Source organism: Melozone crissalis, unplaced genomic scaffold, assembly GCF_028551555.1.
Source record: "Melozone crissalis strain CALT ecotype California unplaced genomic scaffold, PUWL_Pcris_2 ptg000018l_1, whole genome shotgun sequence".
In the NCBI taxonomy this organism is placed as follows: domain Eukaryota; kingdom Metazoa; phylum Chordata; class Aves; order Passeriformes; family Passerellidae; genus Melozone; species Melozone crissalis.
This window is the reverse complement of record NW_026535796.1, coordinates 24341448-24363788: the sequence shown is the minus strand read 5'-3', so window position 1 is coordinate 24363788 and position 22341 is coordinate 24341448. Positions and strand designations below refer to the sequence as shown.

Sequence of the window (22341 nt, the reverse complement as noted above, 5' to 3'; positions counted from 1 at the left end):
ATACAGAACAGAAAGGCAGATAACGGCAGCAGTAAAAAGTGTAAGACCTGTTACTCTTAAGACTGAAATGTTTTGCATGGGAGCTGTGTGAATGGGTGCTCTAAAGTTTAGAGGAATAAGAAAGTGTTAAAAGTATGTTTATGGGTTTAGCTTGCTAAAACTTAAAGTTCTCTGATAAATAGCCCTTGTTTGTATTCAGAATTCCAGAACTTGGTCTTGAAAGAGCATAGGTGCATACTTAGAATGATTTGAGTTAGTGGAGCATGAAGGTATTCATAAATCTCACTGACCTCAAATAATAGATTCTGATTTCAGTACCTAATTTGTAGCATTATTTTTTTCTCTAACTCTGCATATTTTTCATCTGTGAACGATAAATAAATATATGGAAATAATACTGTTTCTTTCCATGAATTCAGAATTCATCAAGAACAAAAAGGTTATGAATGCCAATTCTCTTGGAAGTTCTCTAGATAAATCTGACTAAAGAGTTTTTTAATATAAAATGTGGGCTGGCTTCAGGTAGAAAATACGTCTTAGACAAGTATCTTCCAATGAATTGGTCCATTGGAAAAAGGCATGTGAAGCTTTTGGTTCAAGTTTCAAAACACCTGGAAGTGATGGACCAGCTGTGGGATACATAAAACTTACCCAACCATGGGATACCCAAACCTTTCTAATTTTGCTTTATTATTTCTGCTATGCAAAAATAAATTTTGCTATGTCAAGCATTGTAGCCTTGGTAGTGGTGGAACAAAATTCTCTGCCCGCATTGCTGAGATGATTTGCAGTCTCTGGGAACCAAAGAACTACAACTACACTCATATACTTTAAGTGAGATATTATTAACAGAATGTCTGCTGAACAGATATGTTCTTAAGAATATAATAGATGTTTTGGTTTAAAAAGTTGACAGTTTCTGCAGCTTTGAAGCAAAAATCACAGACTTGAAAAAAAATTGAATTCATTGTTGTAAATATTGGGTGTCTTGTTGAATTAGTCTGTTTCCATTGATAATCATCAATGACTGCTGCATTGATTGTTTTGAAATTTTCAGATGGATTTATAGCCCATCCTAAACTGCATTGTAGTAAGTGTGAAAGTGACATTTTGAAGTGACAAAACAGAAATAATGGATAACAGGTTATGTACATCCCCAAATTAGTTTGTTTCCTTAGTAGCCAAAGGTGAAAAGTAACAATAAAGTGTAGAAATTTCATCAAGACACTGTGAAATCACATCTATCTGCTCTGACTTCCCTCACTTATACTGTTGGTTGATTCAGCACTAAGGATTAAACCCAGTGACCAGAATTGGTAGTTGGTTATTCCACGTGTAGTATCACAGAACGTGCTGATTTGGATGGGATCCAGGGATCATCGATCAGCTCCTGGCCCTGTACAGGACACCCCAAGAGTCACACCCTGTATCAAGAGCATTGTCCAAATGCTACTTGAACTCTGTCAGGCGGTGCTGTGACCACTTCCCTAGGGAGCCTGTTCCAGTGCCCAGCCACCTTTAGGGCAAAGAACCTTTTCCTAAAATTCAACCTAAATATCCCCTGATGCAGCTTCATGCCATTTCCTTGGGTTTTTCATTGGTGACCAGAGAAGAGATCAGTATCTACCCTTCTATGTGAACAGTGCTGCAGCTCTTATTCAGGTAGTCAGTGTTTTTCCCATGTTGTTTGAAAAAGTGGCTATTGCTCTCTATGCTCTGGTTCCAGACAGGTTGGTAAAGTCACCATAGTGTTCCTGGCTTGTCCAGAAAAAGTAACTGGGTGTTCTTGGTCTGTTCAATTCTCCCACTGTGGGATCTCAGTCTCTCAGAACTGGGGTGCAGGGTGAACAAGACCCCCCCTGGGGGGCTCGGGAGTCCTGGAATGCTGCCAGAGATGTCTGGTGGCTGGACTTTGATCCCACATGGGAGATGACATCAGTATGAGGACGGGAGGATTTCACTGGGGTGAATGGTGAAGGGACAAGTTAATTGGAGTGTGAGGTACAGGGCTTAAGATTTCTGTACAGGGGGGTCTAGAGAAGTAAGATGGAGGAATTGGGGCGTGCCCTTCTCCTTCTTCTTCTTCCTCTAGACCTCCATCTTCTGTGGTGATGTTGGCACTCCGGGATTGGACCTTACTAGGGGAACACTGGTTAATAAGGGTAGAGGGTATTGGAGAAAAATGATAAATATTGTATACGTAACTCCGGGTATAAAGATAGGTGACCGCTCCAGGGGCTTTCAGTGTGTGCCCATGGCTGACTGCTGAGCAGAACTCTGTCAGGCCAAGAGAAAATCTTTTAGATAAGCAATTAATAAACACCGAGACCGAGAACAAATCCGAAGCTTCCTCTCGTCCTTTCGAACCCGGGGGCCCAAGGCCATCTTTGGGCTTTTCCCCAGACCATCTGAACAGCCCAGAAATCCCACATCCCACCTCTGAAAAATTCTCAGTATTAAATGCTTCCCTAGGGCAAGAACCTGTGTTCTCACTGTGCAAAACTATAAAGGGTATTCTTCCAACCTTGCCTTTGTTTCCTGTTATCACACAGCATGCATGTAACAAGTGTTCCGAAGGGGTGCTGAAAAAGAAAGTGATGTGCAGAGCTGTTAGTGAATAACCTCTGTCTGTAAGGCTTTAAGGCAATATGAGAGGAGCTGCTTTCAAGTGAGGGACTGGTGCTGTTCACAGTGTATTTGCTGGGTTAGAGGGTGGGCTAACCTATTGGACTCTTCAGACAACTAATAGTGCTTCACATTTCTCCTAACCTCTCGCGAGAGGCTCTAAGCCACAAAGATTTGCTTTTGTTCCTTAGGAAGAATGGTACAAAATTGAGTATCTACCATTACTTCTGGCACTTTCTTACTATGACAAACTATTTCCCAAACTGATTTTACTTGCCTTGTATATGGCATTCCAAATATCAGTTAAAATTCTTTGCTAGAAGTATTTTCAGTCTACCAGACTTTGCCTGAAAGACCATATTCAGTAGCTTCATAATTAGACTCTTTGGTGTCTCTAAAAACAACAGTCGCATCTTCTAGTGAATAAAGAAGGAATTCAAGGTTTGTGCCCAGACAAAACCTGTCACCTAGCCAGGACCCTGCAGAGCCATACTGCCTGATGCACTGGTATGCCAGGGAGGGAGCAATCTGTTTTCTGAGAGCCCTGTTCTCTATACTTGTGATTAAAATGCAGGTGCCTGAGATAATAAGTTGTCAAGAACTTGGAGTGCCTAATTAGCACAGCAGAGGCAGAAATTAAATTTATCATGGTTTATTGATTTTAGGCCACTGCTGTTTGTGCTGGACCCAAGAACTTCACCATGTCATTTGATTTTAGTCCTCTAAACTTGTATCTGCAGACTTCGCTGTTATGCAGTTTCCCAGTCTCTTGCTGCTTAGTGTCAGTATTGATAAAATATCTCTATTGCAAATTTTTTTTTTTCCTGACATTATAGTGAGTGGTCCTTTGAAAATTTGCTAGAAGACTGTTTTTAACTGACCTGTGGTCATGGCAGTCCTCCTCATACTCTTGCCTCTGTGGTGAAAAAAAATTTACTGAGGTCCTGACATGTCTCCCCTTGACATGGGGGATGAAGGGAGCCAGCAACATTGTTCTCATAATGCTTTTTAGCTGCTGTAGCTGTGTGATAGCTTGAGTAAAATCATGCTCTTGTATTTGCATGTCTTTTCCAGTTCATGCAACTATTTGGTTCATCTTGTGCACTGCTCTTCATTACTTTTGTAAGCGAACCACTTTTTTGGTCTTAACTTTTGTCAAATAGCCCTTTAATTAAAAGTTAATTATTTAACTCCTATAGGCTGTTCCTTATCTGTACATCTCTTTGTGTATTTTTTTGTTTTGTGTGTAAATCATGTCGCATCTCTCTAATTTACACTACTGGTCTTTAGACACTACTGGTTCTTTTAGGATGAGCAAAACCTATTCTGGGTGTATGGTCTACTCTACAATTTAACTTTGAAAAATCTGTAATTCATCAAAAATTGCAGTCATTTTGGTGATGAAGAGAGACCACTGTTTTATATGCAGATAATCTCATGATCTCAGAGCTTTTTGCTACTGAGAACGATAGATACCTTTCTCTTTGGTTTGTTTTCTGCCGCTTTATTCTGATAAGCTGGCTCTTGTGCATTGTGATATAAGGTAGAGGATGTCTCCATGTTGCTGAATCATATCTTAAGTTCAAGTGGGGAAACTGGTAGGAGGAAATAGAGGATGTAACTTGATTGCTCTGGAACATGGATATACATACTTGATGAGGGATGGGTGATGTGTATTGCTACACGTTGAAGTTTTTCATCGGTGCTGGTCCAGTGCATTGTGGGAATTTACTGCTGTGAAGTCTTGAAAAAAGTGTGTTTAGGAAACTGTAGTCTTTTGTTTTAGCTGGTCAAAGCTCTTCAAATTGCTAGGCAAGAGAAGGACCAAATATTTGCAAACTTTACAGTGACAAATGTACATAACTGTAGCAACTGGAGTGCTTGCAGCCTGTCAGATGCCATGGTTAGGGTCAGGATAAACCTGCCTGTCTCCTGGGATGACTGCAGTGAAGGCCTAAGATTGGTCTGTGATGGATCTGGTGTTTCACAATGACATTAGGTGTTCTGTCTTCTAATCTTCTGCTTTTTCCTGTTGCTCACAAGATATATGCACGAGACTGGGTGGTTAGAATTTCTACATACATAACCCTTTCAGTTTACTTTTCATCACATTTCCTATACCAGAATCAAAGAAAATATGCTTGCTTTCTGTCTACTCTTCTGTCATAGAGAGAAAACACAGTTTATCTCTTCCAGTGGACCATAACTTTCACTCTTTACTGTTACCATTTGGCTGACCTCTTTGATCTGAAAAACTTTGTGTAAGACAGTGGCAGCTTCCCAAGCAGCATAGAGAAATGCTGATATTGGCCCTGAGCCCCATATCCAGTTAGTGTTCTTGCTGTCTGTTCTGTCATCTTAGCCTTGCTCCTTGACAATGGATTCTGCTTTTTATACAAGCAGGGAATTTAGAGTACTTTGACTGCTGTTGGTTTGATTATTGCTGGAATGGATAATTACTCTGGCTTCTCCTTATATCATTTAGTTCTAGACTCTCCCCTTTTTTTCTCCGAATTTTTGTCCTCTACATTTTCATTCCTTTCTCTGTTTTTTTCTCAGGAAAAAACAAGGTGGGTCCTCCTTAGCATTCATATTGCATACAGCTTCTGGTAGTAGTCTGGAGCAGCAATTGAAGCCATGACACCTGGTTTTGCATTAGGGCAAGACTGACAATTTTGTGTCAAAAGTGCTGAGAATATTTCCAGGTGTTCTGACTTTTATTGATGGCGTATGCCATCATTTATGGCATGTTTTTGTAATCAGTCTTTCTCAGGCTGACTTCATAATTGTAACAGTGTTTTCCAGAATGTTTCAGTATCGTAGTGCCAATTGCAGCCTTGTACATTGACTAGTGTTAGGTTGCTGATTTGTCTCCGCCTCTAGAGAAAGACACCTCTCTGTGTGGTCTCAGCATGAGGGCAGCATCCAGGATTCTCATTTTGCTGAAGGGTTTACAAAGTAATACTTTCACGCAAAAGTTGATACTTTTAGAGTTATGTAAACATGATTTTAAGAAAGTATGCCCAGAATGTTATGGTACTTTTTATTCAAAGTATTAGTAAAGGAGTCAAAGACTAATTTATGGAAGACTTTATTATTTACCCAAAGAAAAACTGCCAAATATGTTGCTAACACTCTCAGATAAACTTCATTAGGGAAATTTGGCTCTGAGTTCTGAATTTAATAGTAGTTTGTATTCAGTTGGATGGCATTTGTGTTCTTATGAAGCTTCAACTTTCTAACAAGTGTGTTCCAAAGGAGTCTATGCTCTGGTGGTTCTGGAATGCTTAGTGAAGACACAGTTACTTCAAGTGGCTATAAATGAAAGAGTTTACAGTTTATGTCTTTGGCATTATTTTGGGACACTGAGTTCTTACATTCTGATTCAGAAGTGCCTGATGGCCAAGCTATAAATATTGGGTAATAAAATGTTGTGATGCTTTCTTTAGAGAGACTTGTCAGGTATGTTGGTGTAGTGCATATATATGTGTTTGCATCACTGGTATGTATAACTTGTACAAACTTAATCTTTAGGTATTTGTTTAAGGGGTTGGGTGTGTGATAGATTCTTCCAGGTATTGCTCAATAACTTTTTTGAATGTATTCTTAATGTTTACTGCCCTTTTGTAATGCAAAGATATCCTGCATTCATCAGTTGAAAGCATTCTTACCTCTCTTCCCATTTTCTTGTTAAAAAACTTCTTAGTTGCCGAGATCTGTCATAAGCACCAGGAGGAAATCTTTCCTTAAGAGAAGTTTCCTTATCTTGCATCCATGTTTTATTTTAACTTAGCTTAAGTTTACTTAACTTTATTTTAATTTAACTTAATTTTTGTGCACACTCACTTCAGTTAAAAGTGATGTCCTAATAACTTACCTCTCTTATACTTTTCTTTTGGGAAGTAGAAACTTGTTTCAGGTGACAAAGTAAAAATTTATGAAAGATAAAGTGAGGACAAATCAGTGAATTTTGAATTTGCACATAAAACTTGGGAAACTGACTGGCTGTTGTATTGTGATTTCCATTTTCTTTTGCTGTTAACATTTTCTTTAATATTGTTAATGTTAACATTTGCTTTTCTACAGTGGGTCATAGTAGGTAATATGAGTTTATGGAACCAGTTTCAGTTGTCAGACACTTCTGAATGTTCTAACTATGTGGCAAAGTATATGTTTATTTTAGGTTTTTGGGGGGTTGGTTGGTTGGGTTTTTAAAAATAAGTAATTTTGTATATGTTATTATAAGCAAGTGTAAAGTACAGGTTAGCATACATTTGACTCTTTAGCTGTTTCCCTGGCAGAGAATATTAAGCATCACTGGGATTTTTTTTTTTTTATGAAAACCAAAGTTCATTATTCAGCTTTCAAGTCATGAATTGGGTGGGGAAAAATGGCTTTAAAGATGCTGCCAAAGAAAGAAAACATTTTAGACCAAGTTTATAACAGTATTGTTTGAAGAGTCATCTTTAGTTTGATTAGGATAACAGTTGAGAAGACATACTTCCTTAACGTCAAATGATGTGTTGGAAGTTCATTGCACTAAAAGTTCACTCCATCATCCTAGGCAAAGAAGGGTTTCTGCTGATTCCACTTTCCTAAGTCTTCAAATTTTGTTCCTTAGCATGATTTGAGAGCTCTGAGGGGGGAATTACATCACTTACCTTGTCAGTGTTTTTCCCTGGCTTTCACAGTCATGTTTAATATCTTGGTTCAACAGCTCAGGTGATGACACAGTTTTCTGAACAGGATTATTGCACCATTAGATACTAAAAAAGATTGCCTGGCTTCATGTAGGAGTCTTAAATTCCTGTGAATTTATCCCAAATTTCTAATGTTTTCTTAATAAAAAGAACACGGTGCTTTAACAAAGTTTCTGAAACTGAAATGATCATTCTTTGCTATGGGGAAAGCTCTGCAGTTGGTTAGGTACTTGAATTCACTTTGCAGAAGTGAGTTTGTTCCTGTCAGGATTTTATTTTGGTTTGTGTAACAGATTGCTAACATTAGGCCCAAGAGTCCACTTAGATCTCATAGGAAAGAGACAGACTGTTTTTATAAGGTACAGAAGGTCTCTAATGTTATGTCTTTTTAACCTTGTGAAGTTTTCTTATGCATTTTTATTATGAAGTCTAGTAATGGAGATTATTTACAGACCATTTGATTTTCACATCCTATAGTGAAATTTTGGTCATACTTCACATAAAATATTTTTTGCACATTTTCAGTGTGGCCTGTGTTTTAAGTTACTGCATGGTGTACATATGTAAAGCAGGTTTCCCTTAGAGTGTGACCCAGGAATCAGCATGAGTTCCTTGGTCATGCTTGGCATTGCTCCTGCAAGTTTATGAGATCATTGTGATAAGGACTGGGAAAGGTGTTTTGTAGTTTTTGTCCATTCCTTAGTGGTCATCCATATATGAATTCTGTTGTATGCCTGAGGTAGTACTTTTGTTTGTATTAATGTTTGACCAGTAGGTTTAATCAGCAGGTGGTCTATTTAATGCCTTCTGCTGCAGAAAATTAAGATTTGTGTTATTGCTGTCCTTTATAAAAAGGGGGGATAAAAAGCTCTTGCTTCTGAGTTGTGGATGATACTATTTACAGAAAGATAATAGAGAATACTAGTGAGTATCCTCAAGTAATGAATGTGCAGAGATACTCAGATACTGAAGTCACCATGTTAAACACTAGGGTGATTAATTTACCATTTTTATTTGGTAGGAAATATGCTCAAAAATAAATGTAAATTTTGTGGTGCTTTACACCCACAGTGTTTGAGCGTGTTTTTTAAGAGAAACCAATACTTCCCTTTTAACTGCCCTGTTCACATCATCAGGAAGATATGCAAATGGTTGTAGGTGTGCGGTTGCTTTTCTGTGGTGGTTTTTTTTTTGTGGGTTTTTTTTTTTTGACTGCTTGTTTTTTGGGGTGGTTTTTTTTGTAGATTTTGTTTGGGCTGTTTAGGATGAAAAGAATCAGTAGGTGTTGATGGGATTTTTTTGTGGGAGGTGAGGAGAAATCACAGAATATGGTTCCATAAGATGCAGTCCCGTTTGGACTTGCCTCCCTGCTGCCAGGGCTAGGAGTTTGTACTTGTCTTTATTCTTACCTCTTTACCTCCTGGTCTCAAAACATGTGCTCCAGACCCTTATGCCAATCTCATCACTGTTCAGATTATTGTGACCTGTTCTGGCATGTCAATTTGACCAAAACCAACCAAACAAAAGTATTTTGTGACATTCTGCCATCTTGTTGAATTAAAGTGATTTGGTGACAGATTTGACAGGCTTCAAAACTGTCAGAGAAGGCAGTGGCTGTACAACCCAAAACTGGAGAGCACAAGGGAGCAGTCAAGAGCAAGAGTAATGAGACTGCAGGTCTTTGGCAGCAGCAAAGTAGCACAGCTTAACAGTCCAAGGAATCATACTGACAGTCTCTTTTTTGGTTCTTGTCATAAATTCATGAACTACTGATTGTGTTTGGAAGGCTGCAGAAGTAGGGCACACTTGAAAGCCTAGTCAGCTTTGTTCTTTTCTAGCAGTTGGCAGTTAGTTATGCACAAACATATGAATTATGTGAGTTCCCTGAAAAAATTACTGCAGTGTTTGCAAATACTAAGTAATGTATGACTGACACAGTGTAAAGAAACTACAGTACTGCAAATTCTCAACAGTTTTTTCAGCCTGCAAAATGTTGAGTTTTGACTTTGCTGTTTGTATTCTCAGAACTGAGAAGCATCCCAGCAGATTTCATGGACCTGAATTTGGTTGAGCATAATCCTCTGGAATCTTCAACTGTCACCCATTGGTTCTTTAGAGGATACATTTGCCATAGTTGTCCATGGCACTTGTCCTGGCTGAGGAGAGTTTCTTTCTTCCATAGTAGCAAGGGCTTCTGTCATTTATGTCTAGCAGGGCATTTCATCATACTAATCATACTGAAATGGCAAAAAAAATTCATACACACTCCCATGGCTTGTACACCTTGCTTACAGTTTCCTTCAGAAAAATCAACTACAGATTATGTTAATTAGACAAAGAAAATCTTACACCCATGAAGAGAAAATACTTCTGGAAGAAAATTTTTTAAATTATGCAGCATTTTTTTAGGGATTAGCTCAGTGAAACTGTCACCACCATCTCAGATGAATTTGGGAATGAAAGTCTTGTGACATTAGAGACCTGAGTAGCTAAAATAGTTTGTGCACTGGGTTTTTTTCCTATAAATAATGAGAGAAGAGCTCAAATGAAATATGTTTGTTCTGAGTTTGTGGTATGTGATTGTGAGTACTGTGAAGCTGAGAGAATAATTGTAGCTTTGTGATTGATGTCCTGTTTTTCAGAATGTCAATTTTTAGAAGTCTCAACCTATTTTTGTGGTCAGAAAAAAAAGTCAGAAGATCCTTATCCCCTTCGCCCCCACATACCTGTGAGTAACATAGTGACACAGCTAATCAGGTTATATCATTTGGGGTCATTTAAAAAAAGCTTTTAGAATCATCCCTGACATGCATCCAGTTAATCTTGCAAAATAGAGTTGAAAAGAGAGCCTGAGGAGGATGGCCACATGAAAGAAGCTAGCGCATGTATCTTTGTTACATAATGCTGTAAGATTTTGCTTTTTTGAACTTCCAAAGCCTATAGGCTCAATTATTCATATGATTGAGCCTATAGCTCAATCATGTAAAATTACAAGACAGTCTTGGTCCCAGTATAATCTCTGAAGACTGTTGAATTGATAGCTAACATTTTGGCATTTTTGGCTGAAAGCTTTAGATGAATAGCTGTATTTCCATTTTCTTTAGGTGATATTTCTAAATTGAATTCAGCTGTTATTGGAGTATTAAAATGAGTAAAGAAGAAGTTAGACTTTGTTTAGAGTATTGTAAACGTGGCTTAAGAATAACTTGCTGTGGAATACTAAACTAATGCCATTTTGTGTGAATTTAGGCATCAGATGAGATGTAAATTGTGGAACATTGTAACTTCAATTTAATTTGGGATTAATTAATTTAGCTTTGGTTCTGTCACCTCTTTGAAGTGACAGTGTCACATACATACTAATACCCATGAACGTTTGCTATTGATACTATGTTTCACATAGAAGCAGTGGCAAGCATTGTCATTAAAAATAACATGCTAAAAAACATGAGGGGTTAAAATGAGACCAGAATGCAAGAGCCTGAGCCAACAAGGACACAGTTTGAAGAGGGCTGGAGGAGTCTTACTAGAAAACTAAACTAGCAGCAGTGTTTTTAATTTCAGAGGGACTATAACCACCGTTTAAAGTGAGGACAGGCATATTTACTTTTAAGACAATGAAAGCTGAAATCTTAGCTGTGAATGGGTGATAAGAAATTACCGACTTGTTAGCATGCTTCTGGCTGTCCTGTGAGATCTGTTAACAATCCCTGGAATTCTAGGAATTTCTTTTCTCTTCATTTGTTATGCTTGAAGGTTTCTAAACATTTAAAAAACCACTCACTTAAGGTAACTCTTTTTTCCCTCATACTATTATGTCATATTTTCATTGCATCTTGTAGGCATCTGTGTTATCCACTCATATCTATATATAAAATAAACGGGTTTTGTCACCGGGATTATGGGTGCTGAAGATCTGATTAGAACTGAGTATTCAAATGTATGCATAGTTGTAGCCTATTAATCCAAGCCCTGCTGGAATGCCGGGGTAGGATATCTGTGTGCTGTTTTGGGGTGATGTGGGCTCAGACCATTTAACGAGCGGTAGTGTTGGATTTCTGTGAGCTCTCTTTTGAAACAGCTTTGGGGTTTTTTTCAGGTTTTCACTAATTGCTGCAGAGACTGCCCTCTGCTGTGCTTGTCACCGCAGTTTAGGACTTGTCAGCACAGCTCTGTTGAAGCTTTATCGAGGATACAAAATATGAACAGAACCTAGAACATAAATACTATGTTACAGAGTTGCTTAACTGACCTCCGCAAGTATTTTAACTTTTTTTGTCTATCTGTGACTTCTAGCAATAAGCTTCTTGAAACTGAGTCTGGTTTGTTTCTGTTGTCATTCCCTCTCACCCCAGCTGTAACTTTATTCTCCTCCCTGTCCATTTTTCATTTGATCTAAAAAGCAGAAATTATTGATATGGGAGTTGTAGTGTTTATTTAAAACAAAGGGAATCGTGGTATATGTTTATCCTTAGTGTTTTCAACAATTGTTTCAAATCTCAGTCAACTTAGGAAGCACTTTGTTTGTGTAACTGAAAAGAAAAAATGTTGATAAATGCCGTAGAAAGATGTGTTACTACTAGAGAAAGCTTTGTGTGGAGTGGTTCTGTGCTATCATGTGTGTGGCTTGACCTGTGCTATCAATTTTAGCTGATTAAAGGAGCTCGCTGTTGCTATGCTAACCAGGAAAGGTTGCTGCTGGTAGAACAGGAAGCATTTGTCTTTCACAGTGAGATGGGAAGGAATTTAAATAAGCCTTAATTGTTCCTACCTCTGCAGCAGCTGTATGAAGAGGGATCTTGCATGTATTTGACTGCAAAGGTGCAGTTGCTGAAAGGAGGTCTGAGTGAGGTGGCTGCTGATTGGCATGCTGTACGTGTCAATGCTGTTGGTGCCTATTTTTCATGGAAAACACTTTGTATCTGTTTTGTAAGGAGTCGCCTCTTGTGTCTTTTGAAGTTGATACTGGAGGCCCGTTCTCGAGCTGTGACTTTTTTGATTGGTGACATTGCATTCAGAAATAAACAAACCTAATAAAATCTGATGTCTTACATAGACCACAGTTCTTAGATGTAATACCAGTGTGGTATAAAAATGTGCTTATAATGTCCCAGGTTGCCAGGCTGTGCAATTTGTTTATACCATTTATAAAACTGGAATCTAACCTTAGCATCTGAATTTTCAGTTTCATTTCAATTTCTCTGTGCTTTAATGCTGCAAATTAACATTGCTTTTGTTCTTTTCTAAATCACCAAGGTGACTTAGAAACTGCTAACAGTGAAAATAATGATCAGTTTGAGGGTTTAGCCCTTTTTGCTGTTGATTCACATATCTTGCACGTTTAAGTGAGCGTGGAATGCTAAAACCTCTCGGCATGTCTGGCAGCCCTTTGAAATTCACATGTTGTACTGAGTTACTGTGCTTGACAGGTGTTATAATGAACTCTGTTTTGAAATTATTAAAACAAGTGTCAGCTGGGTATTAAAGGAAGAGTTTGCTCTCAATACTAGAGTCTATGCTAGAATATCTAGTTATAGGAAAGAATATTTAAGTAATAATATTAGACTGAAAAAACAAACCATGCCAGAAAGTAATTTTCTTGAACATGTTGCAAAGCTAGTGTAAAGTTTCTTTTTTCATTACAGATTTTTTTTTTTGTAAACTAAAGACAAGAGGTATCAAGTTGCCATAAATTTTGTAACTTTTACTTATTTTTGCAAAGCATCAGTCCGTTTTAGGCTATATCAGTTATTTCAGGTATTATTAAGAGTCATAGGAAATATCTGTGAAGTATTTTCTGTCATAAACGCTAATCTTTAATTATCATCACGTAGTGGTAGTCATTTTTATGCTGTGCAGCATTATTTGTGTTGTGCTTTCCTTTATGTGATTGCTTTCCAAGTTTCCTAATCTTGCAGATTCACTGAAATCCCATTGAAGAAAAAATGGTGCATAGGAGATGATGCAAAGAAAGCTGGAAATTACTTTTTATTTTCCTGCACTGTGTTTCCATTTGTAGAATTATTGAAGTGTTTTACTTTGGTACTTTGTGATTTTTATGGCTTAGGTTTTGGTTGCCTAGAATCTGAAGTACTGAGTAAAAATACCAGAAGAGACACTATTAATAATACATGACAGAGATCTGTAGCATAGTTTTATGCTCATACTTTATTAGTAGTGCAGATATCGGGAAACATCTTGTATGTGATGTTAATCTACTTTTTAATCCACTTCAGCAACCTAGAATTCATCTTCCAGTTGTTTTTAATTAATATTTTAATATACCATGTCTGTTGTGGTATATGGCTTTAAGCTGATGATAAATCCTTGCACTGTGCTAATGTTTAATATCTATTTCTTGTGTTTATATTAAAATTACAAATGTAGGTTGGGCTTTTATACTCTAATCTGTGCCAAAACTAATGAAATTTCACTGGAGGTAAGCACTGAACTTCCTTGCAGTCATTCAGAATTTGCAGCTTTAATGAATTTTAAAAAGGGAACTATCAGGTCTAATCATACTTCTGGCAATGAAAGAATTTTAAACACTGCTGAAATGTAACACACAACCTCAGCCTCCAGAAAGTGTCATTTTTACTCTTTGTAAGTCGCTGAAGCAAAGCAAATTTAATTTTACTGTACAGAATTTAGTTGTTAAAGCAATTAGGATTGCTATGCACACCAGCCACAGTCACCAGGAAGCAAATGAAAACTTAAACCACCTTACAGCACTTCTATTTCAGTCTCTGTTGTATATATTTTATTCTAGCGTCTGCCTTGCACACTAAAATCATTGCATTTATGTATGTTTATTCTTTTACAGAATTTTTGGGGTCTGTGCTTTGTTTAGTGTATTCAGTATGTTTAAAAAGATGTTAGAAGCCTGACATTGTTAGCTTTGAAGAATGAGGAATGGTGGCTTGTAAAATACAATATTTTTGAGAATAGTTAGTATAGTTACCAAAAAAGTACTTGTGCTTTTTCTTTAATTTTGCTGTTATGAACTTGCATCAGAGATATTGTTTGCTGCTCATAATTACATCCCAGTCAGAATTTTATATGATGCCCAGTAGTGACCAGAATAAATGAAGTGATGTTTTTTAATAGCTGTACTAACATTATCAGGTTTTAGAAATCTTCCTCTGGAGGCCAAAAATGAGAGTAATGTGTGAAGAAAAGACATTCACATACACTCTCCAGGACTGTGTGGCTAAGACTTGTGATAGGAAGTTGGACTGAGAGAGTCATAAATCTGGTTTATTTTGGAAAGCTCTACGTGTCATGTGGAAACACTAAGATTCCCCACTTAGATATCAACAGTTCAAAGCAAGATGTTCAAAGCCATGATTTAACCCCATTAAGCTTTGAGCAATCAAGCTGTGTAACAGACTCTTGTACATATCTAGAAAGTACAGGAACTGCTGCTACCAAGTTCCAAAGTGGAAAGGAATTCTCAATTACAAATGTTGTTATATAGATTGTACATATGAACTAGTAAAAATTATTGTTACTGAGTAAGTCTACAAATTTTTCTCCATAGAGCTATATATTAATTTGGCAAAATAAGCTTCTCTTGGACTGAAAATCTGTATTATTGGATACACAATTTGCAGAGAACAGACTTGGCGTAACAACCTTCCATTATAGTTGCTGTCACAGAATTTTTAAAATTGCAAAAGAAACCTTCAGAAAGAGAAACTAAGAGAATAGTTTCTGAAATTATTCATCTTATGACTTTTGATGCCATGCATATTAGTTAAAATAAAATTTTCTGTTCCTAGTACCTCCCTTAAACTGAATCTTTTTTTTAATCTCAGCTATGCCACACCTTCATTTGAGAACCAAATTAAAGGTTTTACCAGTGTAATATTTTACATTTTGCATCCTTAGGACCACTGTGCAGAGGGACTTGAGAGCTGATTTGGGTTTTTTCTTTCCTTACGTGTTTATTTCATTTACTGCAGTCAGGCAATAGCATTTTCCCAAAACAGTTGGAGATGAGGATTTGTGATGTCTGATGCAGACCTGAGACAACAGGAAGGAGGAGAGGGGCTTAGGTTTGGAAGGGGTCACCCGTTATCAGAAGTTCTGTGATTAAAGGAAGTTGTTCAGCATTCCAGACTTGCAGCATGCTTATGCTTTTATGGATTACCAGCTCGTTATATCTGGGGTCAGGTTTTTGTGTATTTGGTTTGGTGTTTCCATAAGGTCAAATTTTATGTTGCCTGATAACATGATATTTTGTATAGTCTGAGCATGATTCATTTGCTGTACTGTTTATTGCTGGTTTTAGAAGTATCTAGCTTTCTGGGATACCAGAAATACTTTTTATTTAAAACTCCAAAATTCTTAAATTGTCACTGTTTTCTGACTGTTGCTGCAAGAGAGCTCTGATTTTCTGTAGCTTTTGTTTCTTTTTTACTTGATTGACTCAGATCTTGCATACTGAAAGTAGAGATCTATTATCACAGGTGACTTAAATGTCTTGGTACCCTGTTCAAAGAGTTTATATGTCCTTTGTGTCTTGCACACAGTTTATACTGAAAGTGTGAGCAGTGTTACTAAGGTTGCCTGTTATTCCAGCCTATATTTTTGTTTCTCTTGTCTTCAGTTCACGTTACTAAACTAAAGAGATTTTAAATCTTATCACTCTATGTACAGTTATGAGTTTTTGGTGGGCCATTTATGTAGCTGGCACTTGAAATTTGATGGAGAATATGTAGCTAATCCCAATGTAAATATTCTTGACCAGTTTTTAAGCATTGGCCATCAACTCAATTTTCTGATAATTCTTTCCGATTAAGATTCACTAGAGAGTGTGACATCATTCAGCTTACACAGTATTGAGTATAAAATTGTGTTTTACTTCTTACAGGTCCTCACACCGTGTTTTTGACTTTTTTAGTGCTGATTAAATGGATGTCATTCATCCCCTCAGCACCTTATTCATTGTTTCAGCACCTATTGGTTGTACCCTATAGACTCAGGAATGTGAGTTTTCTTTCTGCTTGTCAGAGTTGAAAAGAGATGAATGTAGCTTTGAAAAGTTTCAGTGTTCAGACAAGCTATGGCCAATACAATTTGAATTTAAAAGAATTTGAATTATCTTCAGTCCACAGTTAAAGTAGTGGTCTTTGCAATTTTATTGTTCCTAATGAGGCTTCCTTTTTGGGGATTGGAATTTCTGTACAGAGAATTTGCCTTTTCAGAAGGGGAAGTGTAGCTTCCTGGGGATCATTTTGCTAAACTTTTGTCCATCTTTCTCTGAATTTCACAGAACTTTTTCTTAAAGTGGTGTTTTATATAACTCTGTCTAAATGCTAATTTTATGTGGCTTTATTCTTTGAAAAGCTGTTCTAAGTTGGGCAGTAACTGAAGGATTTACAGGCACTGAGTAACTGTGGGGTACTTGCAGTGCTAGCCCCAGTACCATGCAGGTTTTGATCAGCTTTTTTTGCTTAGTTTTTTTTCTGAATGTGTGAATGCTGAGAATTGGATGTTCAGCATATCAGTGGAGTACAATTAAGTGCTTATAAGGGCAAAAAAAAAAAGAATTTTTACTACCACAGAAATGCTTTAATTTAATTTTGTTATCGGTAAGATTTTAGTAATAACTATTTAGTAGCAGGGGCTAGAGAGCAAACAAGAAAGGAAATAATTTTGTTGTTGCTGTGTGCTACTCCTCATGAAAATGAAAAGCTCTACGTATTTAGAATTGCAAGCGGGCAAAAACTTGTGTAGGAGTCTCTATTGCTGCTCCTCCAGACAGAACTATAGATATTTAATTTTCAACTTAATTACAGCATAAACATCCTTCCCTTCCTCCTCCAAACGCAAACATTTGGTATAAGAATGTAGGTGATTCTGGGTTTTGGTTTTTTTTGGGTTTTTTTTTTCTGTCTTGGTGTCTTCCAGCGTGTAATAGAACTTAGAGATATTTCATACTATTTCCCTTCAGTAAATTAAAAAAAAAAGTGATAAAATGTAACTTGAAAAATTAAGTATATTGATGATATGGTATGCAACTCTTTGTTAATTTATGACCTTTTAATTGGACAGATTGTGGATAACAATGACTGACAGAAAGGCAGTGTGGTATAAAACACACTGTTACATGTGCATTAATTGTAATTATATGTAAGAGATGAGTGGCTATATTTATCAGGACACCTAAGCTCTTTAGCCTGAATCATCAGGAATAAGAAACCAGATTAAAGTGTGTGTAGTATAGTGGAATATCATAGTTGATTGTGAAGATTAATTATTATTCTCTGTCAAATCTGTATGTCTGTACTCCCACACAAGGATTTTAACTCTTGTATTTAATCCTTCCTGCTTTAATGCATACCTATGGGAAGTATTAAGAGTCACTGCTAACCAGAATTGTCCAAACCCTTATCCTAGGACTTTATCTGTACTTGTAATTGTGTAAGTGCAGCTCCTGTCTGCTTTAGATAGTATCTTTTAAATGAACTCTATGTGAGACCCATCTTCTCTGAATCCAGGAAGCAATGTTTATATAAATGCCTTAATTTATAAACAATAAATGCAAATATCTTTACTGGTGTTCAGCATACTCAACTACTTAAGAACTTGTTGTTTTAAACAAGTTTTTCAAATTTAGTGTCTATAGGATTGTAAGTGTGGTTTGTGTTGGAATTTTTAAGAATGCAAATACAAATTAAAACTTGAATGAGAATTCTCTGAAAACTGCTTATTTGCAATTGTGTTAAGTATAGAATCACCACGGTTTTCACTTGGGAATAAAAGAGATTTTATCATTAGTTTGAACAGTGCTCCTTTTCTGACATTGGTACCTGAAGTCTACCAAAATATGTGAAACAGATTTGTGAGGATTCTATAGTTCTTAGTGGGGGAAGAACCACTATGTAAATTTGGATGGAAAGTCTCATTGTTCTGATGCCTGGGGACCTTAGGTGTTTTCTTATTTGTCCAATTACTCACTAATTTTTTTTTTAATATCTGTCATTAGATTTTCCTCCTGGATGCCTCTTCAAATGTCTTGTGATGGAAGGGAAATATTTTTGAATCTATAATGGATTTTACACAGTATCGTAACACAAACTGGCCTAATAGCAGCATTTTGGTTTGAAGAGCATAAGCATAACTACAGATAATCATGACAACTTCTCACATGAATGGACATATCACAGAAGACTCTGACAATGAAGCAAAAAATGTGGATCTTGTGTCTCCTGAGGAGCCTCAGAAGCACAGAGAGATGGCTGTTGATTGCCCTGGGGACTTGGGCTCCAGGATGATGCCCATGCGGCGCAGCGCTCAGCTGGAGCGCATCCGCCAGCAGCAGGAGGACATGAGGCGCAGACGAGAAGAAGAGGGAAGGAAACAAGAACTGGACCTTACTGCTTCCATGAGGCTAAAGAAACTAGCACAAATTCCTCCTAAAACTGGAATAGATAATCCAATATTTGACACAGAAGAAGGGATTGTTTTGGAGAGTCCTCATTACACTGTGAAAACACTAGGTAGGTAAAATGCAGTGAGTGTGCCAATGGAGTAAAGATTTGCTTGATATTAATACTCTTTTAGGCCACTGAAAACCTAATTTAGCTAATCTTTCATAAACAGATTTAAAGTCGTCTTATCCTTCAGATTTGTGGTGGTTTGGGGTATTTTTGTTTAGCCAAACATCAGGCTATGTGCCTCAGCAAGTGGCTTTTCAAAACTGATTCATTTGGGGAACAGTTAAATACCTTGTGGATAATAACTAATTCAGTCAATGTCTCTGTCTTCTTAAGGCTGGGAAAAACCATGTAAGTAATACCTAATTTTATGATGTTTGATGAACTGTAGACCAGAATAAGGAATGAATAAACACAGATTGTCATTTAAAATAAAAAGTTGTTGATACTTTAAGGAGAAACATGCTAGTGCTTTTTTCCTGTTATGTCTTGCATTATCAAACCACCTGATTAAAATGTCGCACCAATACATCTCTTAAAGTAATGGTGTTGATAATGAAAATCTGCTTAGGCATTGAAGAAAATGTAATGTTATGCTACAATTTTTTGTTTCATAGTTGTCATTGTTTTAATTATGGTTGTTTAGAGAAAATTTCTAACCTTTCTTCCTCAGACATAAGTATTTTAAATAAAATGTGTGACATTGGAGTGAAAAAGATGCACTGGGAATCTGTTCAGATTTCAAAATCCATACTTGTTCAGAGATCCAGTTTGCTTTAAAAAGGCGTCCTTTTTTTCTGGGCTGCACCAAAATTTTTTTTTTTTTTCTTTCATATTGGCTGGTAGTTGAGAATACAGAGTGAAAAAAATAGCTATGAAATTGCTAATTTCTTCTTTTTTACTTCATCTCTAATATTTGTGTGCCTGAGCAGCGATTCTGCTAAAGACATGTCTCTGCTCCATAACCTCTGGTAATCCTTATTGTACAAATCCCTCTTTAGGAAAAGTTAGATTGAAAGGGTCATCAGGAAGTCATCCTGTTCAACCTCCTGTGGAGAGCAGGCTCAGTTACAAACAAGGAGGGTATACCTTTTTTAGTGCAGGGCTTGTCAGCTGAGAGATCTCTTTGCAAGAAGCAGATTCTGTAGTTAACTTTATGAAGTGTTAGGTATTTGATTGTAAAATTCTCTCCTGAGAGGGAGCACAAAGCAGAAGATACAAAACTAGATGTCAAACAGTAAAAGTGTCTTCAGTTGGGAGTTGTTTAGCCACAGTGGCCAAAAGCTGTGAAGACGGCTGAAGGAATTGGAAATTGAAACTAGAGAGGGGAGGAAAGTGTGACTTGGAATTAGAAAGCTGGGGCCAGGTTTCATGCTGGAGGTGCTGAGATCATGGAGGGAGGATTGGTGCAAAGCAATGGGCAAAGCAGCTACCCATGGAAGCTGCTAGGGATGAGAAGTGAGTAATGCATCAGTCTGACACACCTGAGAGCCAGCTAGGAGCTGGTGTAGACTGAAGGTGTTTGAACAGGAGAAATAGCAGTAAATAAATTACTGTGATGATGATGAAGGGTGGGTTTTAAAATCTCTCAGTGAGGAATTCAGAAGGGTACTAGCTGTGGGAGAAGCTGAAGGATTGTCCAAGTATTTGTGAAAAGCTAGAAGGAGGAAATTAGTTTTGGCTCAGCAAGAATAGAAGATGGGAAATTGGTTTTGAATGGAAGCTAGGATTCTTTGAATACTAGGTGTAAGAAGAGAAATGCCAGACATCAGGGACAAGAAGATTATAGAGGTGTGTGTCTGGAAAGAGGTAAATTAGGAAATAATATATGGTATGTGGTGCATCTTGAAGAAAACTTACTAGGTGACTTGGTCCACTTCTGTAATCAAAATTTGGGTCTTGTCATTTGGATCAGTAAACTTAAGATTTAAGAAGAGAGGATTTATAGTTCAGCATTCCATGAGCCAGCAGTGCCCTTGTGGCCAAGGAGGCTGATGAGATCCTGCCTTAGGAAGAGCACTGTGGCAGCAGGTCAAGGGAGGCGATCCTGCCCCTCTGCTCAGCCCTGGTAAAGCCTGACCTGGAGTGCTGTGTCCAGTTCTGGGCTCCTCAGGACAGGAGAGACAGGGAGCTCCTGGAGTGGATCCAGTGAAGTGCAGGAGGAGAGCATCTCTGGGGAAAGGCTGAGGGAGCTGGGCCTGTCCAGCCTCAGGAAGAGATGACTGAGAGGGGACCTCATCAATGCCTGTGAGCATCTGAAGGGAGGGTGTCAGGATGGAGTCAGGCTCTTCTTGGTGATGGCAAGCAAGAGGACAAGAGGCAATGAGCAAAACCTGATGGCAGGAAGTTCAACCTGAACATGAGGAAGAACTTCTTCACTCTGCAGGTGATCGAGCACTAGAATAGGTTGTTGAGAGAGGCTCTGGAGCCTTCCTCGCTGGAGGTACTCAAGAACTGTTTGGATGCAATCCTGTGCAGTGTGCTTTGGGATGACCCTGTTTGAGCAGAGAGGTTGGACCAGATGACCCACTGTGGTCCCTTCCAACCTTACCCACTATGGGGTTCTGTGATTAAGAGTGGTGCTTTTCATTGTAGACACCTATGATGTTGAATTCTTGCAAATATAGGAAAAAATAGTTCTAAATAAAATATGGTGGTTTTTTAACCTATATAGTCCCTAAAGAATCTATATTCAGTCACTAGTGTTGTCAAAAACAGAGTTAAAATTTAAATTCAGTGAAGTGCTTCTGCAGTAACTTGAACTGTTACAAAATTTTCTTCTACTCTTAAGCCTGTCCTTTTTCCAGTTTTTGGGTTAATCTTTCTAACATTTGTAACACAACGTCTGGCTCTTCCCTCTTGCTACTTTTACTGTCCAGGTTAAAGTGCTTAGTCACATTTACAAATCTCTGAGATTAGTTAGGAAAACCCCAAATAAATCTGGACAGGTGCTAGTGAATGACAGAGATGTTCAACTGTCCTTCTTTGGTATTTTTTAAAATACTGACTTTCATTTTGTTTTTGTGTGTGTGTGTGTGTTAATCTGTAGAGCTTTTCCTGAAGACACATATTTTAAGTAAGAATATTGACCTATGTGTCTGTATTTTTAGTTTGGAAACTATTTTGTAAGTGCCAGTGTCTAATTTGGCAGATCCTTGCCAAGTCTTTAATGTTTTTATCATCATAAAAGAAAGCAGACTAGATTAAAGAAGTTGGAATTTATATATAAAAATAAAACAGGAGACTTAACCAAAAGAATGTTAAAGGGCATGTTTGTTATCAAAACAGTATATGATTTAGACAGCTGTTTAAATGGAAGTAAAAGTCTCTGCATCTAGCACATGTGCATGTAAGTATTTACTGGCTTTTTCACAGCAATATGCTTCCATAAAATGCAGACTTCTCTGGTTTTCTGTGGTTCATTCAGCTAATTCAGTTAAATGAGTAACTAACATTTCATGGAAGTAATCTTTTCATAAGTAAGCCCTTTCTGGCTACAGTGATGATTGTTTTTTAAAGCTGCCTATTTTTGCTTTTATACCTTGGCCAAAACTTATTTATAAATATGTTAT

General features: G+C 37.4%; 1 protein-coding gene across 1 annotated transcript in view; it reads left to right on the top strand.

Annotated features, from left to right (window-relative positions):
• PALS1 (protein associated with LIN7 1, MAGUK p55 family member) overlaps nucleotides 1-22341 on the top strand; it is a 56195-nt gene that overhangs the window by 8935 nt on the left and 24919 nt on the right. Inside the window, exon 2 of the mRNA XM_054275310.1 lies at nucleotides 18319-18832. Within this exon, the coding sequence (XP_054131285.1) occupies nucleotides 18466-18832 (367 nt within the window). The 5' untranslated portion in view covers nucleotides 18319-18465. The remainder of the gene's footprint in view (nucleotides 1-18318; nucleotides 18833-22341) is intronic.